The sequence below is a fragment of the Colobus angolensis genome, unplaced genomic scaffold, assembly GCF_000951035.1.
Source record: "Colobus angolensis palliatus isolate OR3802 unplaced genomic scaffold, Cang.pa_1.0 Scaffold8, whole genome shotgun sequence".
NCBI classification, from domain to species: domain Eukaryota; kingdom Metazoa; phylum Chordata; class Mammalia; order Primates; family Cercopithecidae; genus Colobus; species Colobus angolensis.
In genome coordinates this window covers 11504386-11517019 of record NW_012121820.1, presented here as the reverse complement: position 1 = coordinate 11517019, position 12634 = coordinate 11504386, and the positions used below count along the sequence as shown (strand labels likewise).

The window sequence follows — 12634 nt, the reverse complement described above, 5'->3', positions numbered from 1 at the left end:
AAAGTTTCCATTTGGACGGGCAAGGAAAGTTTGGCAGAGAGTTCAGGCTGGACTAGGAAGAGCTGGGCAGGGGAGCAGGGGAGAAGATAGGGTCTGGCTAGAATCATGGATGGTACCAACTTTGAATACACCTCCCTAAAATTTCCTAGTTCTTACTTGAAAATTAAAATGTGATGGACAGGTTAGTGTAGGATCCAGACAAGTCCAGGGGTGCGGATCTTGTGAAAAGTCCTGCATAACTTGGCTTTGTTGTTTCCCTATGCATAAGCGCATGGCCATGCTTTAAGCTTTAAGGGACCATGTTCAGACTCCAGGAAGTGTGTTCCAAGGGATCAAACTGAACTATATGAAACTTGTGTGCACATACATATAATTTCACGCTCCACAAACAAACATTGAATTGTAGACCTTCTTGTATGTGAGTGGCTAATGAACACCTTCAACTACTGAGACATGCTGGTTAAGGCAATAAGACTTGATCTTTTCACCTTAATTTGCATGGAAGGTACAAAGTGCCCCATGGTATGAAGTTAAGAAAACATAGAGTTGGTCATGCAACCTCTTGACTGCTGATTTTGGAGGAGTGGGGAGGATGTCTAACAGTTCTAAGGGGAGGAGGCAAGGAATGAAGATGATCAGGACCGCAGTGATGAGTTAGTGATGAAGGTCTCTCTCGATGTCAGGACTTAACATGGTGCTCACGAAAAGGAGGTATGTTTTACTACATAATGACATGGGGTACCAATTACAGAACATTCAGAGCTCCTGATGTGATCAACAGATCCAGAAGAAAAAGATGGAGCCACTATCTAGTGACAGCAGAAGGATGGATATTGTGTAGTTGGTGTGGCTAAAACCACACTGGTAGTTAACTCCGTCAGTGAGGGGCCCCAGGATCCCTTCTTATAATGTTCATATCATCCTGTGTATGTCCATGCAATCCTAATTCCACATGGTTCCACATTCAATATAGTCCAGTTCAAACAGCCAAAGATAATGCAAAAAGAACTCTAAACTTTAACTTACTTCTCTTTCAAACTATAAGAGAATCCCATTTAAATCACCCACCAACATCTCATATCCCTTTCTCCTTTGCATTTCTCAAGATCTCCCTCCCCCCATTACAAAACAGAACCAAGAGGCCGGGCGCGGTGGCTCAAGCCTGTAATCCCAGCACTTTGGGAGGCCGAGACGGGCGGATCACGAGGTCAGGAGATCGAGACCATCCTGGCTAACATAGTGAAACCCCGTCTCTAATAAAAAATACAAAAACCTAGCCAGGCAAGGTGGCGGGCGCCTGTAGTCCCAGCTACTCGGGAGGCTGAGGCAGGAGAATGGCGTAAACCTGGGAGGCAGAGCTTGCAGTGAGCTGAGATCCGGCCACTGCACTCCAGCCTGGGCGACAGAGTGAGACTCCGTCTCAAAAAAAAAAAAAACAAAACCAAGCAACAACAAAACACCTCTCAGGTTTTGTTGATATTCTCTCTTTTCCCTCCTGTATTTTGTTTTCAGTTATCTAAATATACATTAATTAAGCTTTTTTCATTAAACCATTCCCTTCATCCTTGGATCTCAAGCCCATTCTCTGTCTGTCTTCTAGTTCTGTGTCATAAAAGGAAACCCCTAATAGGAAGAGAAGGACTCTCTTTGGAGAGTGGCAAGGAAGCTCTAAAGTCAATGATCACAAACCTTCAGGGGGAGAAGCTAGGGACATCTTATGTTTGCTGGAAACATCTGTGGCTACAGCTTTAGGGAGGCTTTGAGTCAGTTGAACATATTAGGAGTAGGAAAAAACCAGAAAGCGACCATGTCCATGCCCAGGGAAGGCAGGGAGAAGACCCAGGCAAACTAAAGCCAGTGGATGGGTTGCAGCAGGTGTTGGCCTCTGTGAACTCCTGAGTCTAAGCACTGTAGGTGATGATAGGACACTGAGGAGATGTTAAGGAGGTATGTTTTACTACATATGTAGTATCCTGAGCTATGGTGAGAAGCCTGTTACTTGGAAGTTTCTTTGACTTGAATACATCTTCCTTTGAGGTAGATGTAGATAGTATTCTGGCCAACAGTAAGTTGGCAGCAGACTCAATTAATCAGTGATATATATATATGCAGCTGGGGGTAGCTGGGAAAGAAGAGGTGCACAGAATTTTGCTTTCCTTTGGGGCATCTCTAAACACAGGAAGGCATTGTAGGTAAGTGGAAAGAGCACAGTCCTATGTGCAATTTCTCTCTTCCTCCCCATTTTCTCCTCTTCTCCTCTTACCCTCCCCTCCCATCTGTAAACTGTTCCAATCAGCTAGGCCAACAAAGTATCTTAGTTTCTTCAAAAGATGCCATATATGTAAACACTGATTAGCACCCCACAACATGCAATGCCCAGGTTTTGCCTCCTGGGGAGAAATGGTGATCATGTGATGCCTGTTGATTGGGTCTGATGGACAGTTTTGATAGACATGAGAGATGATAAAGATACTCAGAAGAGGTTAAAACTACCACAAAGGACTCATTTTATAGTTGCTCCCACCCTGGAAACATAAAGCCTTTTCCTCCCTCCCAAAAAGTCACACATTTCAGAAATAGCTGTGAGAAGGAAGTGAAATTTCTTCACAATCTCACAGACGATGGTGACGTGGGTTAAGCCAGGCTTTAGAAAGAGCAAAATTGGAAGAGCGTATCTGATTTACAAATCAGTGGCAAAGAATAAGAAAATTCCAGGTCTACCAAAGAGGTATTCAGTTCCAATAATTTGGGTGGACAATCCCAAACTCACCTCTGCCTCTAATACATCTGTAACTCTAAGAAACATTTCAATGATCTTACACGTACAACGTGCTTACTGCCCCCAGGGAAATCAAAAGTCATATACTACCCCATGTAATAGCAGCAGACTAGTCACCGGGACATCTAATGTGGCCATGTGTTATCCGTGATGATGGTGATATGACAATGTAGTGTTGACCTTAACCCTTTAAGGGCTCTTCACCCCCAATATTAACATAGTACCTTCTGTTACCGCTAGTTTCTCCAACCGGAACGTCAGAGGCTGGAGGAGAACCTTAGCTCTTAAGCCATCCTGCTGGGAGCCTGAGGCAAGACATGGTCCTATTAGACAATAAATGTCAAGAAAAGATGTCCTCACAGTATAATGTCCTGGCCAGAGGCAGGTACAACTGATCCAAAGCAGAATCATGAGAAAGAGACAGAGGGACATCCTGGTGCTTGCATAGTCAAGAGAGGGTTGACTGGACCCTAGTATTGCTAAATCACTGATCGCTGGAAATGGGGATGTTGCTTTTTTTGAAAAAAAATTCTGTATTTTATATTCATGTGGTTCCTAAGGTAGAAGCTGGAATTAGTTGTTAGGGGTACTTTGTCCCTTTGTTTTGGTGGGAAACACATTTGATGAGCATTTTTCATCCTACAGATGGAAGCAAGTTCCCAGCCCTTGTTCTTGGGGTTGCCCTGAACTTTGTGCATAAGCAAACCCAGAGTTTCAGGCTAAGGTGTTGGTTTGGTTAATAACGTAGAAGGCTCTTTTGCCTGGGAGCAGGGTACAATACACTACATATATTATAATGTGGATAAATGTTTTGTTTGCTATGACAGACTGAGGAGTGGGAAGGTAGAGACTAAGGTTGGGGCTCTGGCATTGAAACTGAGAAGACGTAGAGGTGGGAAGTAGATGTGTTAGCATGGTGGCAGGCAAGGGCTAAGGAGAGGGGCGAGTAAGACTCCCTGTTTAGAGGAATAACCAGTGCACCCTGGGGACAGGGATAGCTGATATTTACCCTTTGTATTTTCTTCCCTCTCTGTAATTTCCTTGTGTTATCCTCAAGCCTTGTGAATGCCTCTTAAACAGAAGATGCTGGTGTAGTAAATCTTGGGAATAAGGGAGGAATCTGCATGCTTGCTTTTATGAGAAATGCAACTGGAGAAAACACACAGTATGAGCAACCTGGTAGCTGGCCAGAGGAGTCCAGGGAGACATGCTGTTGAGAGGTAACAAGCAACAGCAACCCTGCTGGGAAGGTTTTGTGGGACAGGGCATAGTACAGAGCCTGTAACAGGACTTGTAATTGGGAACTCTTATACCATTGTAGGCTTTATCTCTCATGAAGAGGGTGGCCTGGGATGCTATTATTTGACCAGTGGAAATCATGGGCAAATGGAGGTGAGAATGGTAAAACACTACTTTCCTGCAACTGTGTTTCTGGACTCATCTATGTTCCTGGGGCTCCTGAGCTATCCTGATGACATGATTGATTGCAACACAGCAGTTAACTCCTATAAGACTCAATTCGTGATACATGGAATCCCATGGCACATCGCAGTGGCCCAGTCATAGGGACCACTGGCCCATAAGAAACTGGCCACCTCAGGACCACCTGCCAAGCAGGCAGCATGCACCCTTCAAACAGCAACACAATGAACCACAGCCAGCCCACGTATTTCAGGACCTCAATGGTTATATCAGAAGATCCCTGCTGGACAATGACTAACAGAGCAAAATCCTGGCCACCCAGCAGTGATGGGGTCACTGCGGGTCAGCAGAGTCTTCCGGGCAGCAGCAGACTCACCTCCTTTTGATGGTGAGCATCACGCCTAGGAGAATGATGATGAACATGAGGAGGCCAGCGATCACGCCAGCCATCTTCACAGTGTTGTCCACCTGCTTCTCTGGCTCCACAGTGTTAGAATTCTGAGTGGAGGCACCTAGGAGGGGAAAGGGAAGGACAGCAATGTTGAAAGCACCTACATATGTGACTAGACATTCATCATAATGACAACAGCTTCCTTTAGTTGAGTGCTCACTATGTGCCAGGCACTGTGCTAAGGGCATCACATACATTGTCCCATGTAATAACTTTTGAGGATCAATTCCTTGTGAGGTTGGGATGATCATTACATTCTTCTGAGGTGAAGAAACTGACGTGCAGAGAAATTGAGTGAGTTGCCCAAGGTTCTCACCTGGGTACCTGTGTTGAAGTATCCTTTTCCTTAAGGCAAATCAAGTTAAAATTTTTTTTCTCTCTCATATTGCTTTGTTTCTAAGATCAAACCATGGAACATTTCCTGGGCTTGTGGAATTATACCTAACCCTACATTATTCTTTTAGGTAAATGATGGAAATAATAGCTTTATGTTGGGGCAGCACAATTTAAATCACTAGATTTTTAAAGATAAAAAGAGGTTTTTGTTTTGTTCTTTATAGGAAACAAACAGTAGGGTAAAAAGTTTGTATATTCAAGGGAACTTGAATACACCTTGGGTTCAAAAAAACACTTAAATCTGATGAATTCCATTTTTAGCATTTAATACTAATGCAACATACTCTACCAGGTGTTAACTTGCTGACATAATCCTCAGTAGAGGAGGCAGGTAACTGGCCACTTACTATATCCTTAGCCCTGTGCTGGGTAACTTCATGGATCTGGCCTGGTCAATCCTCACAAACATTCCCAAAGATAGATGAGATACTGATTTTCCCATTTTATAGATGAGAAAACCAAGGGAAGCTGCTGAAAGTCACACGGCTGATAAAGGTAAGGGCCAGAATTCCACAGGTTTCGTGATTCCGATTTTAGACCTCAGTGGTCAGAAACCCTGAATCCAGCTCTCAAGTCATCTAGTTCCTCAATCCCTTCTCCCTAAAACAACCATTCTGCTTATGCCATAGCAAAGTAAGCAGGCAAACAATGCCAAAAACCAGTGTCTTGATGCTATGTACTAGGGATTAGAGGCAACATCTTATTTCAGACATTCTAGAGAGTGGTCCAGGGGTTACCAGCACCCTAAGTGAATTTCCTCCTGCTTCTGTTTATATTCCCATTGGTGCCAGCCTTTAAGTGTAAGGCAGCTTAAAAGTCTAAACCACCCTTTTCCTAACTCATTCCTTCTTTTCTTCCACATCTACATCAGTGCATTCTTCATCAGCCAATACACTTCCTCTGAGTCTGTGCCCCTGGGAGAGTTTCTCCCTCTTCTCTAAATTCTATTAACACTTTATAACACTTTGCACATGCCTCACAATATCTCTTACTACAATGCACCAATATTATTAGTTATTTGTTTTCACATCTGTCTCCTCCAGTGCTCTGCAAACTCCTCAGGGGCAGAATTATGCCTCGTTTATCTTAGTTTTCCCATGTTAGCACAGACTCTGACCAGTAATAGGGCTCCCTAAATGTTTGTGGTTGTTTAGTGTTTAGCTAAGGGGATGGCGTCTCTGCCCACACACATTTGTTCTCATGGAAGCAAATTGAGTTTTCTCCTTTTTTAAGTCATGTGTTCATAGAACTCAGCGGAGTCTTGAGTTGAAGGAATGCTACTATCCAAAAGCTATGGTCCTGATTCCCCAAATGCACTGATGTTTAAGCCCTCCAGCACATTGATGCACCCCCCTTTTTTTTTTGCTCTCAGAGCACTTTCCCCAAGCTGTTGTAACTTAGACATGTTGGGTTTGCTTGGCCAGTTCTCTAGTGAGAATGCTAAGTCACCCTATTCATTTCTCTAATGCCAGCGTCTAGCACAGGCCTCCCTCCTCATCATTGCTGCTTAACAGATAATTATAACATAATACGAGGGTGAGTGAACCACAGTTGTGTGCTTTATTTATCCATTCAATCATTCGTTATTTTGCCACTGAGTGGCCATGAGCTGTGTGCTAAACTATGCTGTTTGTAGAGTCAGAGATTCTGTTCCTAGAAGGACTTATGGATGAGAATTTTATTCATTCCTTTCACAAGCTAATGGCAAAACCAACTCATCAAATTCCAGGACTGACGGAGTAGACTCTGCTCATCTACAGCCTAGAGAATTCCTGAAAGAGTTGTCCACCACCTCTTTAGCAGGGATGGTCTGACATTCCGGGATGGGGGGACCAGGGCTGGTTCTGAGTAGCTCCCATGCAGCCCCCATTTCCCAGGCTGGAGACATGATTTCTGAGATGTGGCTAATCCACAATGTAGCAAGCATAAAGGAAGGGGAGAATCTCAGATCCAAATTTCCTCAATATTGATGGAGTCTTTTTATTCAGATTTGGAGGAAGGGTTGTCTCTGGGGCATTCACTCATTGGCACAGCCTAATTTTACTTAGTGTGCCTGCTACCAGGTCCTGTTCTAGAGACTAGGAGTGCAATGGCAAAGAGCCCTTAGAGAGGATCCTATTACTCTAGGAACAATGCGATTAGCTTGGTCTAATGAGACTCATACTTCATTCCTTTAGTAAGTGATCATAAATACCCACTATATGCCAGGCATTTGGTGATACACTGGTGAGCAAAACAGGTACCGTTCCTGCTCTCAAAGAGTCTACAATTAGTGGTGGTTGGGGGTAGAGGAATACAATTAATAAATCAAGAATCAGTAACAGCAAACTTGAACCCTGTAAAGGTTTGAACAGAGAAGCACATGACACTTGTAAACAGATACTTGCATAATTTAAAAAAAATGAATTGCTTCTTGGAGCAATTCACCCCTAATAGGGGTGAGCTCCAAAGGAAGACAGGCTGTAACCAGGCAAAGGGATCATGAAAGCAGCGTATGGGAGCAGCAGGAGAAATAGCCTTGGCTAAAGCTGTGCAATGGGGCAAGTATCCTGTTGTGCTTAAAAAAAAAAAAAAAAAAAAAGAAAAGAAAAAAAAGAAATGTAGTATAACCAAGGCAAGAAAGCAAGGAGGGAAGGATGAGAAAGAAGCTGGAGAGGGCATCATGCATCAGTCCACACAGGATATTATGGCCCCAATGAGGGCTTTTGTTCTTTAACCTAAGGAACACAGGGCACCATTTAAGTGTTATTCAAGGAGCAATGATATGGTCAGATATGTATTTCCAACAGATCATTCCAGCGTTAGTGTGGAACCAAAGTGGATTGGTGAAATGAGTTTTGAGATCACTGCAGGCATTCAGATGGGAGTTGATAGTTGCTTAGTCTCAGGTGATGACAGTGAAGATAGACAGATGTGATTAAAGAGATAATTACTTGAAATAGCTATAGATAAAATCTGTTGATGGCTTGGATATGGGGAATAAAGGAGAAAGAACTGTCAAGAATGACCACAAATCTTTGGCTTGCGTGATAGGGTGGATGACAGTAATGTTTACGGGTTCCAGACACAATGGAAAAAGAATAGCTTTAGGGGAGAAATATATCTGGGGCAACTTGAGCTTGAGATATACTCCAGAAAAGTATGTAGTCAAAAATGCGATCTGGAGCTCTAAATTAAAGGTCAGAGCTAGAGGCAAAAATGTGTGAGTCATATGTACACAGATGGTATTTGAAGCATGGGGGCCTGTTGATGAAATCACCCTGGGAGAGAATAAAGAGTGTAAGGAAAAACAGACCTAGAATAGAGACTTGAGGGTCTGCAGTATTTAGTGAGTAGAGGGAGATAAGCCTGAATGGGGAACAGGAGTGACCACACAGGTAGGAAGTAAACCTGGGAGAGTATAGCATCCTAGAGCCAAGAGAAGAGAATGTTTCAAAAAGGAGGGCATGATCAACTGTGCCAAAGGCTGTTCCCAGGGTGGAATCAAGTCCACACACGAAGGAAAGTGAAGATCTTGGATGAGTATTAGAAAACTTTTCCCAAAAGAATTCTAAGACATTCCTAAATAGAAGCAGCATCAGCAATGACCGTAAACCTACAAAAGAACATACTTGAGGGCCACGGAAGAACATTCAGGGGATTTGGAGAGGCTGTCTGAAAGTCCAGAGCCCAGAGGTTTAGACAAATTCAATGAGTTCAGCCAACAGGTAGCAGAGCTAAAATCACAGACTTTACACAGTGAGGTTTTCAGAAAAATCCACGCTTGACTGGTCTAACCCAACATCAGATACAGGAATGTGAACATTCCCTGGGATAGGGAAAATCCAGCTTTGGCTTTGGCATTCTTTAGGGGAACTTGCCCTAGTCTCTGGAGATTTGTGCCTCTGTTCCTAGTGGAAGTGTGTTCACAGGGTTCACAGGTGATACAGGGATAGAGGAAATTGGACTAAAGGCAAGACAGCATCCATGTGTGGCTCCTATATCTGAGGGATGGACAGAGGATGGGAGGGTCCTGCTTTTGTGGCAGTCAGGTCTGTCCACAGGGATTATATCTTAAATGCTCAGTGGAGCAGAATGTGACCTGTGATGGGAGTCATAAGAGAGCACATCAGGGTTGGCTACTGATGGGGTCCCTGGCAATGCGGTGGGCTTTCACAGATGCCAGCAGTAGGTACACATAGAAGGCTATCTGTCTGACTCAGTGGCCCTAAAATCAAAAGGGACTTTTCTGAGGGCTATCCCACTGGAAGCCCTTCAGTGGGATAACACTTGCATTACTTTTACCCTAAGCCTACCCTTTCCATGAGAGTCAGGCTTAGTATCAGTCTGAGTCCCTAAAAAGCTGTCTCTGAGTCTGGGTGACTTTGGTTTATTAAGCAGGGACTGGGAATTTGGGAACTGAGAGAAAGAGGAGGAATTTGGATGCATCTTCCTCATCTTTACCCTCCAGAGGACCCAATCTAAGAATAGGCCAAGCGAATCAGAATTGGCATCTAGGCAGGCACCAGAAGGTAAAGTTCTCCAATTGGAGAAGCTTTAAGGCTCTACTTGAGCCCCCTGTGTGATGTGATCATCAAAAATAATCTTGTGAACTCAGCTTGCACTGACAGGAGACTCCCTCTCCAACATCACACTGCAAGTCTGACCTTAGGGCACAGCCAGCTGTGTCCTCTGAGCTCTGAGCACTCCCAAAGGCAGAACCGGTTCTCAAAGCAGCTGCTGCTGCATCCTGCTCTCTCCTCTTTCCCCAAATGCCGTGATGGCTAAGGATCCAGTCTCCTCCTAGCTCCAGCCCAGAGTCTTAATCCGGCTTTTAATGTGCTACCTGTCTACTCTTACATATGGAAACCTGGTGCACAAGGCATGGCCCTTGGTTTATTAAGGTCTACTTCCCTCCCTCAATATTAGCTCCTTACATAGGGTCCAGTTGCCATGTTTTGTCTCTCTGCTGCCTCTTCCCTTGCTACCCAGCAACACTCCCAGCTGATTTTCCACCAAGGATTACCGAGATCTAACAAGGGCAGCGCTGTCCTGCTGTACTCTGCACTGGTCAGAACACTCTGGTGAGTCCTGTCCAGCTGTGAACTCGACCTCTCAAAAGGGACCTCCAGAGTGAAGACAGGCCATGAGCCTTGCTACTCAAAAAGTGGTCCATCAACCAGAATATTGGCAAAACTTGGGAGTTTATAAAAAATGCAGAATCTTGAGCCCCACCCCAGACCTACTAAATCAGCAGCTGCATTGTAACAAGGTCTCTACATGATTCAGGTATACATTGATTGAGATGCACAATGATCCAGAGATTATTGACTTTGAAGGTATATCACTCTGAACCAGGATTTTTCATCTTAGGGAAGGGAAGATTCAGATGAGACCTAATTTTTGCCTTTAGATAAAGGGCCACTGTGGAAGATAGAGTAGATTTGATCCCTTTAATTTGAAAGCTCAGAGCTGTATCACTGGGCAGAAGTGACAGGGGGTAGATTAGGAATCAACACAGGAAATGTTTGAATGTGGAAGAGCTATTCAGCTGAGGCTAAAGCCCAGACCCTTTCATTGCAGCATCATGGTATAGAGAGAGGATGAGGTCATTATGGTTCCAAAGTCCTGCATCAGAGTCAGCCCTTCATTTTACCTGCTTACTCTGTCTCTGTTCTCATCTCCTTGGCTTCCTAGATGCATAACTAAGCCATGAGGACATCACGTCTACAGGATGCTGACCTTTTTCTCTGACGTCATCTCTTACCTCAGCTTGGTTCCCCTTAATTCCAGTAATACTCATAGTCTTGGTGAGAGGAATTCTCCCTATTATCTTTAGAGCCATGGGACTCCCATGCAGTCTATTCCTGCCCCCTCACTCTGACCCTCTCCATGTTACCCACAAAGGTAGGGAAATGTGTCATCAACAAGGACAAGAGCTGGCTGGAACATCCTCTGCTCCCCCTAAAGCAGAAGGAACGACAAGACTTCTTATGCTCCTTTTGATGTCAAGATGCTATGGTTTTATGAGACTGGTCAAAAGCATTGGGTTTCACATTGGAAATATGCAAGCTTGCATCTAGATGCCATCACTAATGGGTTGTGTGACCTTGATCAAACCTGTTAACCACATGTGATTTGATATTCTCATTTATGAAATAATGAGAAAATGCCAAGTTCACACATGGATTTTCTAAGAATTAAATGTAATAATGGAGGGAAAAAGGCTTGATAAACTCTGAGGAACTGTTCACATATGGGGCACAGTGATGATGTGACCTTAGCACTGGTTCCAGGGTAGTACGAGGGTTTTTTGTGTCTATGAACTGTAGATGACAGAGACTGGGGCAATGCCTCCTTGTAACCGCTGTCTAAGTTCATCCAACCCTCAGGATAAAGGCAGAGCCCCCAGAGTGATTCACTTAACTTTCCTCATATAGGCAAGGCCCTTATCAGGCTTACATCTGGATGACTTCATGGCAGCAATAACATAATTTGGCAAGAGATTGGCAATTAATGATTAATGATTCATTCTGAAGTGCTCTCACTGGTGACAGGCCCAATTCTAGAGTTTTACTTCAGAGAATTTTCCTTGTAAAGATATGGAGCAAAAATGGGAGCTACAGATAAAGAACATCTAATTGCAACTGATAAAACCAAGTAAATCCCAACGGATGCATAACCCATGCTGGTGATCATCGCTGACGGGAAAGAAAGCAAGTCAGCTCTCAGGGACACAATTCCTAAAAGCTGCACTCTTTAAAACACACAGTTGTTTCTCAGCTATCCAAGGGCATATTATCCCCAGTGTGGCTTATCAGAGGCAAATCTTACTTTGCTGGCAGTTTACCCGTCTACTGGATGACTTCTTTTGTTGACAAGTTTCTCTGTCTTTACTCTGGCTTTGTATGTATCTGGCACCCAGTAGGGAAAACCTTTGAAACCCTGACTCTAAGCTGGTACTTCTATGCCAGTGAAGGTTTTAAGCATTACAGGCATCTCTGATTATGGGGGTTTTGCCAAGAGGAGATAAAAGGGAAAAGATGAGGATGCTGGGCAATTTTCTGGCTCTTCTCAAGTCAGGTAAGCACCATAAACCTTCTTGATTTTGCTGGAAACAAATTCTCAGAATAGCAGATTATTTTTTAGATGGAATTAAAGTCCGAGACAAAAAAGAAGTTGGCAGGAGAGCATCTGGATACTTCATTAGATTCAAGCCTCTAGACTTTACAAATTGCATCCCAAGGCATTGAGAGTATTTGTAATTGTGATCATGAACTACTTTGGCAGTCTTTGAGGACTGAAATCGTAGCAAACAGGAGGGGTGTGACAAGCCTGGGGAGAAACAAATGCTGTTGCTGACTTTTTTTTAAAAATGAAAAAAATGTGTATTTCAGATACTTTACACTAGCGTGATGTTGATACAGAAAAAAAAATAGACTAGATGATTAAATCAGGTTTCCCCCACTCCCACCCTTACCACTTAAAAAAGGAAGAAATAATCACCAGAAACTAGCACAGCCTCACATCAGACAGCATCCAACCGGGGAACAGGAAACCACTGCTAACTTTTAAAACAGAGCAAATTTACTAGAGAATTAGTATAC

General features: G+C 43.7%; 1 protein-coding gene across 1 annotated transcript in view; it reads right to left on the bottom strand.

Annotated features, from left to right (window-relative positions):
- Positions 1–12634, bottom strand: part of PTPRT (protein tyrosine phosphatase, receptor type, T) — a 714397-nt gene that overhangs the window by 164781 nt on the left and 536982 nt on the right. Inside the window, exon 10 of the mRNA XM_011929203.1 lies at positions 4578–4713. Within this exon, the coding sequence (XP_011784593.1) occupies positions 4578–4713 (136 nt within the window). The remainder of the gene's footprint in view (positions 1–4577; positions 4714–12634) is intronic.